Source organism: Syngnathoides biaculeatus, chromosome 3, assembly GCF_019802595.1.
Source record: "Syngnathoides biaculeatus isolate LvHL_M chromosome 3, ASM1980259v1, whole genome shotgun sequence".
In the NCBI taxonomy this organism is placed as follows: domain Eukaryota; kingdom Metazoa; phylum Chordata; class Actinopteri; order Syngnathiformes; family Syngnathidae; genus Syngnathoides; species Syngnathoides biaculeatus.
Window position 1 is genome coordinate 33,474,758 of NC_084642.1, and position 17,534 is coordinate 33,492,291.

The 17,534-nt window shown below is 43.7% G+C and overlaps 1 protein-coding gene across 1 annotated transcript in view; it reads left to right on the plus strand.

Moving 5' to 3' along the window:
• The first annotated feature begins 4,014 nt into the window (after nucleotides 1-4,014).
• The window catches only part of ano5b (anoctamin 5b), a 52,355-nt gene continuing 38,835 nt past the window's right edge, over nucleotides 4,015-17,534 (plus strand). Inside the window, exon 1 of the mRNA XM_061815500.1 lies at nucleotides 4,015-4,274. Coding sequence (XP_061671484.1) covers nucleotides 4,199-4,274 — 76 coding nt within the window. The 5' untranslated portion in view covers nucleotides 4,015-4,198. The remainder of the gene's footprint in view (nucleotides 4,275-17,534) is intronic.

Below are 17,534 nucleotides of genomic sequence, written 5' to 3' on the forward strand. Positions count from 1 at the left end.
TCATGAGTCACTCCAGGCTTGTAAACAAGAATGCCAACAGAGAGGACCATATCCTTGTGATGAGACTGTATTCAACTTGTGCTACCTTATATCCATCCATTTTCATAGTCGCGTATCCTCACGGGGGTCGCAGGAATGCTGGAGCCTATCCCAGCTGTCAATGGGCAGGAGGCAGGGTACACCCTGAACTGGTTGCCAGCCAATCGCAGGGCACATAGAGACAAACAGTCGCACTCACAAACACACCGAAGGGCAATTTAGACTGTCCAATTAATGTTGCATGTTTTGGGGATGTGGGAGGAAACCGGAGTGCCCGGAGAAAACCCACACAGACACAAGGACAACATGCAAACTCCACACAGGCGGGTCCGCGATCAAACCCGGGACCTCAAAATTGTGAGGCCAAGGCTTTCCAGCTTAACGCCGTGCCGCTCCTGCCTTATGATGACACATTTTTTTTTCCACTCACTCACCAAAGCAGATGAGGTTATTGAGCTGTATCTTTTCCTGACAGCAGACATACTTGAATGAATAATAAATTAACATTTTTAGGTTAATCACTACAATTGTCTGACAAATCATGCATCCTTCTGGCTCACACGTTTTAAAAATTTGGATGTCTGACAAATCATCCATCCATCCATTTTCTATACGGGTTACCCTCACAAGGGTTCCAGGCCTGCTCCTGCCTATCCTAGTTGACTGAGTAAGAGGTGGGTTACACTGAATTGGTCGCCAGCCAATACCAACACACAAATGGATAAATCATTTTTTCTGAAATTATAATAGCTCTGGATTGAAAAGCTTTTATCACAGATAGGTTTATCTGTTATCAGAGAAATTTATCTGAATGGTGCAACAGGTGTATTAAACTTGATGACATGAAAATGAAGGATGAACAGAAATCCAACACCTCTCACCTGAAGTTATCTTGGGCATCAACACAGCTACAGCACACCCTAGTGAGGATAAGTTGTAAAGAGAATTGATGGATGATACGACATGCATTTTTTTTTTTAACTCTGGTGTCTCCAATATGGATAGATTGGAAAGTTGTTTTCTTTTATCAGGAATGTTATAGCCTCTTACTGAAATCTTTAATTGAACTGCTGAAATGAAAAAGCTAAATTATTTAACAAATGACTAGAGATTGGAAAATTACAACTGTTTTTAGATGTACTTGTTTTTCAATATTTTTCATTTTTAAAGAAATGAGATACCGGTAGCTCTTCATTCCTCACATATCATGATTACAGATAAAATAAAGCAAGGATGAATAATCAGTTCCCCATTTGCAACTGTGTATTTATTTCCAATTCCATTTGTATTTTGGTCACAACATGCAGAACAGCAGTCACAAATTGTATCTCTACAAAACAGTGTAAAACCAGACAATGGGTGAGATTTAATATATTAGCTTGTTTGGACTTTTTGGACACACCAAGCATCCTTGTTCACCCTCCTTTGTGTAACCTTATTTATTTTCCTTCATGAACCGACCCCAACGCACCTATCCTGGTTGGCTTTTCAGTCCATTTGTTGTTTTTTTGTGGATGTTCTTTACTTAGCAGTTGTCATCTCCTCATGATCACTTTCATTTTCCTCATTCCCAACACCCATCTTTTTCTTCAGTTTTTCAAGCAGTGAATTTATATATGATTCTCTTGCACCTTATTTTTTCAAAATAAAGTATGTGGCTGCTATCTGGTCTCCATTTATGATTTTTCAAATGATTTATTTGTGTGATACAGCTGCAAATAAGTATTTGAACACCTGGCAATCAGCTAGAATTCTGACACTCAAAGACGTGTTAGTCCGCTTTAAAAGTCCACCTCCACTTCTTGTATTATCCTGAATCAGATGCACCTGTGTGAGGTCGTTAGCTGCATAAAGACACCTGTCCACCCCATACAATCAATAAGACTCAAACTAAGACCAAAGAGCTGCCCAAAGACACCAGACACACCTCACGGCTAGAAAGGTCTACGAAGAAATTCCCAAGCAGCTTGGTAAAAAAAAAAAAGGTCCACTGTTGGAGCAATCATTACAAAATGGAAGAAGCTAAACATGACGGTCAATCTCAAACGGAGTGGAGCCCCATGCAAGATATCACCTCGTAGGGTCTCAATGATCCTTAGAAAGGTGACGAATCAGCCCAGGACTACCCGACAGGACTTGGTCAATGACCTGAAAAGAGCTGGTACCACCCTTTCCAAGGTGACTGTTGGGAAAACACTAAGACGTCATGGTTTGAAATCATGCATGGCTTGGAAGGTTCCCCTGCTTAAACCAGCACATGTCAAGGGCCGTCTTAATTTTGCCAATGACCATTTGGATGATACAGAAGAGTCATGGGAGAAAGTTTTGCGGTCAGATGAGACCAAAATTGAACTTTTTGGTCATAATTTCACGAACATTGTTTGGAGGACGACAAACGATGAGTTCCATCCCAAGAGCTCCATCCCTACTGAGAAGCATGGGCGTGGTAGCATCATGCTTTGGGGGTGTTTTTCTGCACATGGGACAGGACGACTGCACTGTATTAAGGAGAGGATGACCGCGGCCATGTATTGTGAGATTTTGCGGAACAACCTGTTTCCCTCAGTCAGAGCATTGAAGATGGGTCGTGGCTGGGTCTATGAACATGACAATAACCCGAAGCACTCAGCCAGGAAAACCAAGGAGTGGCTCCGTAAGAAACATATCAAGGTTCTGGCGTGGCGTAGCCAGTCTCCAGACATAAACCCAATAGAAAATCTTTGGAGGGAGCTAAAACTCTGTGTTTCTCAGCATCAGCCCAGAAACCTGTTTGATCTAGAGAAGATCTGTGTGTAGGAGTGGGCCAAAATCCCTCCTGCGATATGTGCAAACCTGGTGAACAACTACAGGAAAAGTTTGACCTCTGTAATTGCAAACAAAGGCTACTGTAGCAAATATTAACATTGTTTTTCTCAGGTGTTCAAATACTTATTTGCAGCTGTATCACACAAATAAATCATTAAAAAAATCATACATTGTGATTTCTGGATTTTTCTTTTTAGAATATCTCTCTCACAGTGGGCATGCACCTATGATGAAAATTTCAGACCCCTCCATGATTTCCAAGTAGGAGAACTTGCAATATAGCAGGGTGTTCAAATACTTATTTTCTTCACTGTATTTATTGTATGATCGAGTTTGCCAGAGCCTCCATGTTTTCGCTGCGACCAGGTTACATTCCATGCATGTTTTTAAAATGTGGGAAGAAGCCAGAATCCGGGGAGAATACCCATGCAAACGTCAGGAGAACATCCATATTCCACACAAGTTGATCGATCCATCCATTTTCTGTAGCTCTAAATGAAGGTTACAGCTGGCATTGAATGAGTGTCATGGTACAGCCTGGATTGGTCACAATGTGCAAACAAAGACGCATTTAAACTCATGGACGGTTTAGTGTCTACTATTAACCAGTATGCATGCTTTTTGTGTTGTTGAATTTTCGTTCGTTTTCTTGTTTTTTTTTTTTTTGGGGGGGGGGGGGGCAGATCGGCAGTGAGATAGAGATGCTGTCCACCAGCGACAAGAAATATACAGTTTCCTGATTAATTAGTACCAATTTGAAATATCACTCAATAGTAATTATTACCATTTGTAAGAGCTTTTGTTTTTATTGAGCCAATTAAGTGAACCTAAAATTGTGGCCAGTGGGGGTTTCGTTCCTACCAGAAAAGTAGATGCACTGTTTATCTCAACCACACGATGTCGTTGTTGCTTACACACACCCGTTCTTCAGTCAGCACCTCGTGCTTCCAAAAGTACTACCCTATCTTCATAGATATATATTTTTACATGATTATTTTAAACTTGTGCTTCTGTCACTTTAGATTGAGATTGCCGAGTTCCTGCCTGTACTTTCTTTGTCTTTAACACTGGCTCTCTAATATTTCTCTTTTTCCCCAGTCCCCTCTCCCTCCAGTGAGCCGATGCAAACCTTTTGCCACTCCCCTTTTAGGAGTACCTTAATGACTCCGCCAGCGTCTGGGAGCGAGCGGGGATCACTTGCGTTCGGGGCTTCTCATCAAACGTACAAAAAATGTCCCCCTATTAACGGTTGCTGGAGCCCCCAGTGCCCCAGTGGCATCACCGGTCCGTGCATGGTTGCCGCCGCCACCAACCAGCCAACCAGCCCCTCGGACTGATCACACGATTGGCCGCAATGAGAAGAATAACGGGCAAGGCGAGGGATGAAACTTTGATCGAGCTGCACAGCACCGGAGACTCGCACACCCCAGGTAGGCCTTTTTGTCTGTGCATCCATGTCGTTTGTTTTCTTTTCTTTTCTTCTCAGGATTAAGGTTGTTTTAAACGTAGTAGTCGTTCCAGTGCAAACATATGAAACGGAGTCAGTCGTCCGAGTGTACTTTGTGCTTTCGCTGAACAGAGGCAGCTCTTGACAACATTATGCAAAGTAGGACTGTAATATATACTGCCTCTCTGTTTCTATTTTTATTGTTGGCTCACTGTGTGTCATTTCCAAACAAGCCGTGGGGTCATCCTGCGAGCTGTTTCGAAAACCCAAACTGAGATTTACATTCCTCAAATAATGAGATGTTTGGTCTAAGATGCAATGTCATTCAAAAACGTTATTTAGGTTTTCCTCAACTTTTTACCGGAAAGGGTGTCAAGCAAATTTCTGTCCTTAAAGAACTGCCAAACATGTAAATGTTTATTCAGCGCTTTATAGTGTTTCAAATACACAACAAATGATAATAATGTATATATATGGATTAATTAAGGAAAACGGTTTGTTCAGGTTACTGTAACAAATGATTTGGTGACATAAAATACTTACAAAATCGATCCATCCATCCATTTTCTGAGCTTGTTATCCTGACAAGGGTCGTGGGGGTGCCGGAGCCGATCCCACCTGTCGTCGGGCAGGAGGCAGGGTACACCCTGAACTGGTTGCCAGCCAATCACAGGGCACTTGGAGACAGACAACATTCGCACTCGCAATCACACCTAGGGGCAATTTTGAGTGCCCAATTAACATGTTTTTGTGATGTGGGAGGAAACCGGAGGGTCCGGAGAAAACCCACGCAGGCACCAGGAGAACATGCAAAACCCAGACAGACAGGACCGAGATTTGAACCCCAGTCCTCAGAACTGTGAGGCCAATGCTCTTCAGCTGCACCACCATGCCGCCCTTGCAATATGAAATATTCAACATTATGTATTACAAAAGACATGCCTTTTTCAGCAAGACTGATGGTAGTTGACACATGAGATTTTCTTTCGCGGGCCACAGAAATTAATGTTGTGGGCCACTTGTGGACCACAGGCCCTGAGTTTGACACCTTTGATAAGTGGGATTTCTTCCTCATTGATGGTCAGCAATGAACAAGTCCTTGCTCAACCCCAAGGCACTTTCAATGTGGTTTGGAACCAGAACCATCAGAGTCCATTAGGGACATTTTACCCAGCAATTGTGGTTTCAGATTTTAGCTTGATGAAAAGTAATTGTTTTACCATTATTTTTTTCCATTGACACATTGTAAAATTAGTGTCAATGAGCATTTCTCACATCATGAAGCTTCTGGGTTCTGTTTAGCTTCGTTAAGTCTCTTACTCTTATATTGGGATTACCTTCTAAAAATCCCAAAATAGTAAAACATTGAACACTGTTCATATTCAACTGATATCACATGTGAAGATCAATAAAGTGCACGAGAGAGTAATGATTCATTGCTAAAAACATGATGTTATATTTCCAAACACAAGGTCATGTATCATGATATGAAAGATGGAAATCATGCAGGTCCACTCTTACATTTTTACTATCGTTTTGGTCGTTGAAGTTGTAATGAGATGCCTTAAAACTGAGTGGTGGCGCAAGCAATTTTTATCTTGAAATATCTGGAATGGTACGGGACAGAGCCAATAACCAGATTAATTGTGAAAGGATGTGTGTGATGTTAGCTGTACTTTAAAAAGATGCAAGGACGTGAGTGGTTATTCTGCTGTCCATTACTTTCAGTCATCATGCCCAGTAGTCGAATAAATGTGGACAAATAAAATAAAAAGATTGTGGCTAAAGAAATACCCAATAAACATTAATAAAGTTGTATCATTGGGGTTAAAAATTATGCCAATCAGCTCAGCGTTTGAAATTATGCATCCCTCAATTATATCAGTAAACAAAATGTCCAAAATGATTTCATTTTGTATTATCTTGTTGGATCAGTTGAGTCTGATTATTAGTAGTGTACTCCTCTCTAGAAACAGTAGAATGATGCATGGTAGATTGATTTAAAAAAAAAATAAATAAAAGAAATAACATACACAATACTTTAAAATTAAGCTTTCATGTTATTAAATGAAGCATGATATATTCAGGTATGTATTTAATCTGTCACAAATCAGAGAGATGAGTGCACTTGAAGGGGTTTTGTCTTTTTTTTTTTTTTTTTTGGCCTACCAAGGCAACTGCATTTGGGATCTTGTGATCTTGTTCAACACTGACAAGTTACTTTTGGCTGTCATGGTGTGTGTGACCTCGTGATTGAATTTCTTTTATATTGTTAAGAACTGGAGCCAAACTCGCAATGGTAGGGAGCAAATAGAAATCTGGTTCTTGCAAAATGTACTGATTGATCTACAATAAATGGAGACCTGAGTTTGTTGTCATTCAACACTGAATCATATTTAAAGACTTAGTTTACTAAAGATCAGTCTGTTTAGCTGTGTTTTGTCGTACATTGATAGACCGAGCTTGTTGTGCTTTGGCTTTGTTGACACTCTTATCAGAGCAGACCTTCAGGAGCATGTGAAAGAGGAGGAAGAAGCCTGTCCTCACTTTCCCATGTCTGTGTTTGAGCTATATTACCATGTTCACAGCTGCCGAGTTATAGACCTGTTGTCAGACAAATGTGGTAACGTAACACTTTTATTGTCGAACACAATCAACTCTGTGATGCTAACTTGGAATCTGTTTTGAAAAACAAGCTGAGTAGAACCAATTTGTCTTTATGGAAATAACGCAAATTCAAGCGATTTGTTCCTAGGTCTTAGGTCTACAAAAAACCTATATTAACTGCATGCAATATTTTAATGTTCATGCTGCGGATAAACTCTATACTGTACAAACCTAAATGACATATTCACACATCAAGACTTAGTTTATTTACATAACTTGTTTCCAACCAGTGACTGTAATACAGCAGTAAAACAGCTCAAACATAACAGAAAAGTCATATTTATTCATCTTCCTCCTATTCACTGAAACCACCAAAATATTGTGGTTGAACCGCCCCAGAAAGTCTCACATATTATTTTCGGCTCACAGCTGCTTTCAATGTCGTTTTCATCTCAAGTTGCCGCTGAAATTGTGTTGTTCTGCTCCTCACATAGCAGTCCAGCCTTTTAATTACTTAGTGATAGAAGATTCTTTCACGCTAGTCTACAATTTTAAAATCCACTGGATGAGCTTCACCTGTGGCCACTTTTGTGAAAGATTTTTAAATTAATTTGAGTAAAAATATATATTTTGCTGTTGTAAGTGTTGTGCACCATCATACGCTCAGGGTACCAAAAACCATTGCTGTCTTCTTGTAGAAAAAAACCCCAAAACATTCAAATCAATAAATCTCCATTGCACCATTACAATGATTATAGTTGCACTTTAAAAAAAAATCCATCTTGCTAGCTGTATGTTTAAAGGGGAAAACGTCTTCGCTAGCCAAAAAAAGTCCACTGGCACTGATATTTTTCATCAATGAATATAATAAAATACAGTTTGTCAATGTTTAGCTGTTGGTTGTTGTTATTGTTGTTGATGTTGAGTCACTCAAGCCACCTGATGATCCTCAGAAGCACTAGACTCGCATGTGGGAAGCACTTAGAAGAAGAAGTAGAAGAAGATGACAAGAGAATGGGATGGGATGGCAGGATGACATGGTGACAGATATGGAGGTAGAGGGAGCGCTGTGACCAGCCTGCGCCACCGGGGCTAGCGGGGGAGAACCCGAACAGAAACTGCAAATGATGCCTTTAAGTCCCTTTGAATATCGGGTCTGGCCAGAGCAGGTCCTGTAGAACCCCTGTTGGCAGGCGGTAAAGGGGATCGAAGTGAAGTCACAGGAAAAAGGGCGCCTCCCACGGAGCGAATCAGAGTGAAGTGACCAGGCTTCATAAGGTTCCCCAGGAGGAGAGCCCCTCACGGGACACCATGGGAAGGTACCTGGTCTTTGTCTTGTTTAACTATTCCATGCATCCACCATCCTCACACGAGTAATTTCTGAAAATTACTAAGGGGCGCATTAGCTTGATGTTCCGCCTGTGTGCTCGGGACCTACTTTGGATGAGTCACAGGAGTTGAGACTAGAAAAAACCCTCCGCTGCTTCTGCTGTTAAAAAGTAACTGTACGTTTACTCCGTTTGCAATGATTGAAATCCCGCTCGATACTTTTATACAACTTATACCATATAATCAATTATTGCTTAGTTATCAACTATTTTGTGTGCGAGACGAAGACTTCAACTTCCCCATCGGACACTATTTTCACAACCCATTTTAAGCACAAGTCATGTTTAAGTCTAATTCACCAATGAAACATCTTCTCAAAAAAGGGGGGTGGTGCAAAAAAAGTTTAGAACCACTACACTCATACATCTTTTAATTAGGAAATGTGCCTACAATTATTTAATTAGGTTACGGATGGTTTTGTTAAATACAGCAGCTGAAATAAGTATTTAACATGTCTGCGTTTTTCTCATTAAATATATTTCCAAAGGTGCTGCTGACATTACATTTTCACTGGATGTTGGGAACAACCCAAGTAATTCACATTTGCAAAGAATGTAGAATTTTTATTTATTTAATACTCTGTTCAAAAGCCTTTGTTTGCAGTGACAGCTTCAAATGGTTCCTCTATGGAGAAACTTGTCGCATCCATTGCTCTGGTGTGATTTTGGCCCATTCCTACACACAAGCAGTCTTCAAATCTTGAAGGTTCAGAATCAGAATCAGCTTTATGGCCAAGTGTGTAAAAACACACAAGGAGTTTTCTCTGGCAGTCGGTCCAGTTCTTTTCATAGATTTTTAATTCCCCACCACACCAGTTTTCCACAAGGACAAGGTCCTTGAAGCTACTGGGTGCCAGTGGACACTATGTTAGTAACCCCAGGCTGATGAGATCCTGACATCTCAATTCTCTAGACTGTATATGCGATTTGAGCCACGAGTATTTGGATGAAACATATTTGGCGGAAATCCAGATTGTACAACGAACATGTTCCATTTGACAAAGCAGTGTGTGGTGTAACACCCTGGGTGGGATTTTATATGCTAACCCTCTCAGTGGCAATTTACTTTACATATACAGTGAGGAAAATAATATTTGAACACCCTGCTATATTGCAAGTTCTCCCACTTTTCAAATCTTTCTTTCTGTAGATTTTCATCGTGGATGCATGTCCACTGTGGGAGAGAGAATCTAAAAAGAAAAATTCAGAAATCACAATGTATGATTTTTTTTAATGATTTATTTGTGTGATACAGCTGCAAATAAGTATTTGAACACCTGTCTATCATCTAGAATTCTGGCCCTCAAAGACCTGTTAGTCCACCTTTAAAAGTCCACCTCCACTCCATGTATTATCCTGTATCAGATGCACCTGTGTGAGGTTGTTAGCTGCATAAAGACACCTGTCCACCCCAAACAAACTTGTAACATGGTCAAGAACAAACAGTTGTCCAAAGACACCAGAGACAAAATTGTACAACTCCACACAGCTGGAAAGGGCTACGGAGAAATTGCCAAGCAGCTTGGTGAAAAAAGATCCACTGTTGGAGCAATCATTAGAAAATGGAAGAAGCTAAACATGGTGGTCAGTCTCAATCGGTGTGGAGCCCCATGCAAAGATCACCGCGTGGGGTCTCAATTATCCTGAGAAAGATGAGGAAAGGACCACACGACAGGACTTGGTTAATGACCTGAAAAGAGCTGGGACCACCGTTTCTAACGTAACTGTTGGGAAAACACCAAGACGTCATGGTTTGAAATCATGCATGGCTTGGAAGGTTCCCCTGCTTAAACCAGCACAGGTCACCGTCTTAATTTTGCCAATGACCATGTGGATGATACAGAGGAGTCATGGGAGAAAATTTTGTGGTCAGATGAGACCAAAATGGAACTTTTTGGTCATAATTTCACGAACCGTGTTTGGAGGAAGACGAATGATGAGTTCCATCCCAAGAACACCATCCCTACTGTCAAGCATGGGGGTGGTAGCATTATGCTTTGGGGGTGTTTTTCTGCACATGGCACAGGACGACTGCACTGTATTAAGGAGAGGATGACTGCGGCCATGTATTGTTAGATTTTGGGGAACAACCTCTGTCATGATCCTGCTGCTCCAGCCCGTGCTGTGTGGGTGCCAGTGCGGTTGTGCTGATTGGGAGGCGCACACCTGCGCCTCATGCGGGCTGATTATGCAGCATATTTATATGACCCCGATGACGACTGGTCCGCGCCAGTTCGTTGAGCTTCATGTCCCGTTCAAGTGCTCCGCTATCCCTGATCAACAACCCGTGTGTACCGACCTTCGCCTGTTCTCCGACCAACCTTGTAAGCCTGACTCCTTTGATACTTCTGCCTGCTTTGATTGTTCTCCGTGTACCGACTCCTGCCTGCCCGCTCACCTGCTCTCTTCGCCCGACGTCCCAACTACCGCTGCTGCACCTGACTGCCTGCTCGATCCCCGACCTCGGAATAATAAACGTTTCTCCCTGAACTACCTTGCATCATCCGAGTCCTGCATTTGGGTCCCATTCCCGTTCCGATGGGACGTGACAGAACGAACTGGCCTACACAGGACCCAGCAGGAAAGACCCGGCGTCGCCGGGACCGACGCAAGGTAGACCGTCTGTTGGAGGACCAAGCCTGTCCGATCCGGGTAGACTCCTCGTATCTCCCGCGGCGCGGCAACAAAGACTCCGTCCTCGCCCTCCCACTCCTCGCCGGCAACGGCAGACCCGAAGCTGGTGGCGAAGCTTCCAGCCCAGAGGGAGGAGGAGCTGCCAAATCGCGATGCGTTATACCGCGAAATGCGGGCGGAGATAGAGCAGCAGAGCGCCGAATTGGCGGCTCTCACGGCCCAGGTCCGGCAAGGATTGTCGAACCAGCCGAGCTACGCTGACGTCACAACTGCGACGGACTCGCTGCTGACACAGGTTCGCGTGGCAGTTGGAACTGACCTGCTCCCGAGACACACCCACGTGTCAGTTTCGACTGACTCTCTGCCTAGTCTCGTTCACGTCGCCGTGGAAACAGACCCGCCCCCTCGCCAAGCGCACGCTGCAGTGGGAACGGACTTGCCACCTCGCCATTCCCACGTCGCGGTTTTGGCTGTTCCGAGCAGACCTCATGCGGCAGTTGGAACTGACCAGCTCCCGAGACATGCCCACGTGTCAGTTTCGACTGACTCTCTGCCGACTCTTGTTTACGTCGCCCTGGAAACGGATTCGCCAACGCGCCAAGCCCACGTTGCTGTTTCAACGAATGCACTGCAACCTCACGTGGCAGTGGGGACCGACCCGATGCCGCCTCATGTTGCTGTCCAGGAGGTGGCGACGTCTCCACAGCCGCTTCTCGTCCATGCCCTGGAGTACCAGTGGCGACCGGTTGGCGGTCGCTCCCCGTTCCTGCTTCGTCGGCGACCAGTCCGCGGTCGTCCCCTGTTCCTGCTCCCACGGCGACGGGCACGTCCATATCTTCCCGTCCAGGAGGTGGCGATGGTGCCACCACCTTCTCACGTTCCTGTCCAAGAGGAGGTGGCACTGGCGCCGCCTTCTCACGTTCCTGTCCAGGAGGAGGTGGCACTGGCGCCGCCTTCTCACGTTCCTGTCCAAGAGGAGGTGGCACTGGCGCCGCCTTCTCACATTCCTGTCCAAGAGGAGGTGGCCCTGGCGCCGCCTTCTCACGTTCCTGTCCAGGAGGAGGTGGCGATGGTGTCACCACCTTCTCACGTTCCTGTCCAGGAGGAGGTGGCGATGGTGTCGCCACCTCTTCACGTTCCTGTCCAGGAGGAGGTGGCGATGGCGATGGTGTCGCTGCCTTCCCACGTTGCTGTCCAGGAGGAGGTGGTGATGGCGATGGTGTTGCCGCCTTCTCACATTGCTGTCCAGGAGGAGGTGGTGGTGGCGATGGTGTCGCTGCCTTCTCACGATCCTGTCCAGGAGGAGCTAGGGAGTTCTGTGGAGCCACCCCGGAGCTGGAGAGACTTTGGGATGGCTGTGATGGTGGCAGTCATGGCTCTGGTCCTTCTCTCGATCATCCTCTTTGCTCCTGAGGGCTCCAAGCCGCTTCAGGACCTGGCCTCATTGGTGACCAATCCACGGCTGCCTCCTGACCAAGCCTTGGTGGTGACCAGTCCCTGGTCGTCTCGCAACCACGGCGTGGGAGGTTCTCGTTCGGAGCAGTTGCCTGCCTCGGCCTGGTTCCTGCTTCGTCGTTTGGTTCCTCACAGAGGTCGTCCTCCCGAATCGCCCCGTGGGGACCCTGGTGCTTGGCGTCCGGGTTGTCCTCTTGACCTGTCCACCCGGACGCCTTGCGTTTGGTGGCCTGGATGGCCACCAGACTGGGGTTCGGGGGGGGCTCTTTCCCTCAGTCACAGCATTGAAGATGCGTTGTGGGTGGGTCTTTCAACATGACAATGACCTGAAGCACACAGCCAGGAAAACCAGGGAGTGGCTCCGTAAGAAGCATATCACGGTTCTGGCGTGGCCTAGCCAGTCTCAGACCTAAACCCAATAGAAAATATTTGGAGGGAGCTGAAACTCAGTGTTTCTTAGCAACAGCCCAGAAAACTGTCTGATCTAGAGAATATCTGTGTGGAGGAGTGGGCCAAAATCCCTCTGCAGTGTGCAAACTTGGTGAACAACAACAGGAAAACGTTTGACCTCTGTAATTGCAAACAAAGGCTACTGTACCATATATGAACATTGGTTTTCTCAGGTGTTCAAATACTTATTTGCAGCTGTATCACACAAATAAATCAGTAAAAAAAATCATACATTGTGATTTCTGGATTTTTCTTTTTTGATTATCTCTCTCACAGTGGACATGCACCTATGATGAAAATTTCAGACCCCTCCATGATTTCTAAGTGGGAGAACTTGCAATATAGCAGGGTGTTCAAATACTTTTTTTCTTCACTGTACATACAAACGGAATTGAATCACATTGTTTTTAGTAGGGCAGCATAATGGACAACTGGTTCGTACATCTGCCTCACAGATCTGAGGACCTCGGTTCAAAATCGGCCTCACCTGTGTGGAGTTTGGAAGTTCGCCCTGTAGCTGTGTGGGTAGTCTCTAGGTATTTAAGTTTCCTTCCACATGCATGGTAAATTACTGTAATTGGGCACAAGTGTGAATGCAAATGCAAAATATTGCCTATATGTGCCCTGCGATTGACTGGTGTACTCTGCCTCCTGCCCGATGACAGCTGGGATTGGCGCCAGTGCTTTGTGACCCTCGTGAGGATAAGCAGCTCAGAAAATGGATGGATGGATGGATGGATGGATGGATGGATGGATGGATCACTGACTCCCGAAAATGGACAGAACTCCAAATCTCCCTTGAAAAGACAAATGGACACCCTAACCACCTGTCAGTAATATTATCACACCTCATCCTACTCCCTACTCAAGTTAAAGAAATGAATCCACTGGGTACAAGACAGATGGTCTGGGCTAACGTAATATGCAATAGCTTGATAAAGCATATTTGGTAGCTTGCAAATATGATGGGGGATCAAAGAGAATTTGTCTCTTTTGAAGGTTCTATTATCAACAATAACATGAGGACCCCTGTGGCGAAAAAGTGAAACTCTCATCCCGCCTCTGAGGAATCTCTAGTCCTACTGTGGTTTCTGACCTCTCTGGGTGCTTGGTTTAGACTAATGTTCAATGCTTTTCAAACTTTCTGAGCTGTGCATCCCATTTTGGAGATTAACTTTTTCTGGTTAAGTAAGACTGGTGAGCACATCACCCTCACAGTTCTGAGCAACCGGGCTAAAATCTGGCCACGCCTATGTGGATCTTGCATGTTCTCACTGTGCCTGTGTGGATTTTTCACAGGTACTCTGGTTTCCTCCCTCATTCAAAAAACATGCGCAGTATGTTGATTGAAGACTCTGAATTGCCTATAGTTGTAAATGTGGAGCGTGAATGATTGTGAAACCTGACAAAATACATGGAGTGTGCTCTTTGTGCCTTTTGAATCAACATTTGAATCTCAAAATTTGAAGAACTGGCCAAATTATGTACATTAGTGTATCAATCGTTTTGTCATTGCTAGGTTTTGTTCAGTGTTGCAACGTTTAACGATGAAGTTCATATACTGGGTAATATAAACCCTGAGTTGCACTTTATCTGACCAGTGACTGTTGGAGGTACTGCTGGCACCCCTTTTGTGACCTTACAACAAATTCTCATCACTTGATTGAATAACAGAGTCACACTACACTATTATTATTAGTAGTAGTAGTTATATTATTAACATTAATCAGAATTATTAACACGACAACTAATACGACTACTACAACTATTACTACTAATGATAATAATCTATCCACCCAGTATATATAATTCCACGATCACAGCTCTGACTAATTTCACAACGAGCATTCCCGATAGATGCTAGCGGCCGGTCTTGGTCACAGCCTCGCCCCGTGTCAAGCCTTACCTCCACCCCAAAAAAATGATATTTTCAGCTGAAAAAACTCAGAATTCCGGGAATCCGCGGAAAATTCTCATCCCTGAATTTGGAGAGGTGTCTGTGGAGTTTTTGACCAACTTATTCAATAGAATAGTAGCGGGTGAGAAGAATGGTGGAAAAGTGTGCTATTTCCTATTTTTAACAACAAAGTCGATGTTCAGAACTGTGGAAACTACAAAGGAATAAAGATGATGAGCCACACAATGAAGTTATGGGAAAGAGTAGTGGACGCTAGACTCGAGAGAAGTAAGTATATGGGAGCAACAGTATGGTTTCATGCCAAGAATAAGTACCACAGATGCATTATTTGGCTTGAGGATGCTTGTGGAAAAGTACACAGAAGGTTAGAAGGAGCTACATTGTGTCTTTGTAGATCTCGAGAAAGCTTATGACAGAGTACCAAGAGAGGAACTGTGGTAGCCCATGCCCAAGTCTGGTGTGGCGGACAAATATCTTAGAATAATACAGGACATGTATGAGGACAGCAGAACAGCGACGAGATGTGCTGTAGGTGTGACAGAAGAATTTAAGGTAGAGGTGGGACTGCATCAGGGATCTGCTCTGAACCCCTTCCTGTTTGCTGTAGTAATGGATAGGCTGACAGATGAGGTTAGACTGGAATCCCCTTGGACCATGATGTTCGCAGATGATATAGTAATATGCAGTTAAAGCAGGGAGGATGCAGAGGGACAATTAGAATGATGGAGACATGCACTGGAAAGGAGAGGAATGAAAATTAACCGAAATAAAACAGAATATATGTGCGTGAATGAGAAAGGTGGAGGGGGAAGAGTTAGGCTACAGGGAGAAGAGATAGCGAGGGTGGAGGACTTCAAATATTTAGGGTCAACAATCCAGAGCAATGGTGAGTGTGGTAAGGAAGTAAAGAAACGGGTTCTAGCAGGGTGGAACAGCTGGCGGAAGGTGTCTGGTGTTCTATGTGACAGAAAAGTCTCTGCTAGGATGAAGGACAAAGATTATAAAACAGTGGTGAAGCCGGCTATGATGTACGCATTAGAGACGGTGGCACTGAAGAAACAACAGGAAGCAGAACTGGAGGTAGCAGAAATGAAGATGTTGAGGTTCTCGCTTGGAGTGAGCAGGTTAAATAGGATTAGAAATTAGCTCATTAGAGGGACAGCCAAAGTTGGATGTTTTGGAGACAAGGTAGACTTTGGATATTTTCAGAAGCGAGAGAGTGAGTATATTGGTGGAAGGATGCTGAGGATAGAGCTGCCAGGCAAAAGAGCAAGAGGAAGATCAAAGTAAAGGTTGATGGATGTTGTGAGGGAGGACATGAACACTGTGGGTGTTAGAGAGGAAGATGCACGAGATAGGCTTAGATGGAAAAAGATGACACACTGTGGTGACCCCAAGCGGGACAAGCCGAAAGGAAAACTAGATAGATAGATAGATAGATAGATAGATAGATAGATAGATAGATAGATAGATAGATAGATAGATAGATAGATAGATAGATAGATAGATAGATAGATAGATAGATAGAACATTCCTGGAACTCCATTCATCTATCCACACATCCATACATTTTCTTCGTCACTTATCCTCACAAGGGTTGCGGGAGTGCTGTAGCCTATCCCAGCTGTCAACGGCCAAGAGTTAGCGTGCACCCTGAACCAGCTGCCAGACGACAATCACACAATCACACCGAGGGGCAGTTTACAGTGTCCAATTCATGTTTCTTGTTTTTGGGATCTGGAAGAAAACCAGAGTGCCTGGAAAAAACTCACGCAGTCACGGGGAGAACAAACAAACTCCACACAGGCGGGGCCAGGAATGAACCTGGGACCTCAGAACTGTGAGGCCAACACTTCACCGTGTAGTTACTGCAATTGGATTTTTTTTTACGTATGAATCTGTTATAATTATAGTAGAATACATTTTTTTTCTATAATTATTTAAGTTGATCCAACCCCCAACCCCCCTGTAATTTCATGATGGCCTTTGGAGGCAGCGGTGGCATTTGCTTAAACATGTTGTTTAATGGCTGAGATATCTCTATGTGTAGGCCTAAATGTCCTTTTCAATAAAAAAAAAAAATCCAGTATCTCTTGGGAAAAGCTGTTGTTTAATCATGATACGTATGAAATGTCTTCACTTTTCATTGGTTATTCATAGCTATTATTGATTATTTGGAGTGTGTGTGCGCGCGCTTCCTTCAAAGCTGACGCTATCCATTAGACATCTCTCTCCTATCTCCATTCAGATATCATCTCTCGGAAACAGAGCCAGAGTTGCCATGGAAACAGCCCCTATAATTGTATCACCCCTCTGATGGAGGAACGATACTAAATAACACATAAAAAGACATCTCTCTCTTCTCAGTCCCACATTCTGCATAAAGGTTTTGTTTTATGTGATGATCAAAATATAATACATTTTAAAAATAACCTGTTCTTAAGTTTAACCATATTCTTTGCTGTATACCACAGGTGTCTAACCAAAAGCAAAGCATGCGTGCCAACATCAAATTGCAGATTGCGATTGCAAGTATGTCTTTGTTTCAAATTTAATTTCTTTTTTATTAGTTTCTATGTTCATAATCTATAAATTTGCTGTGCATGCAGAATAGAATAATATGAGGAAATCTTACATTCATTTGGGTTCGCAGAAGGGATGTTTTATATTGCTTTTCACCAGATCAATACCGGTATAAGTATCCACTCTTGACTTTTCACCAATACCGATACAACTCGTACATTTGATGAATAAAATCTCAATTATAAACAAAGAGAGATAATTATGAACA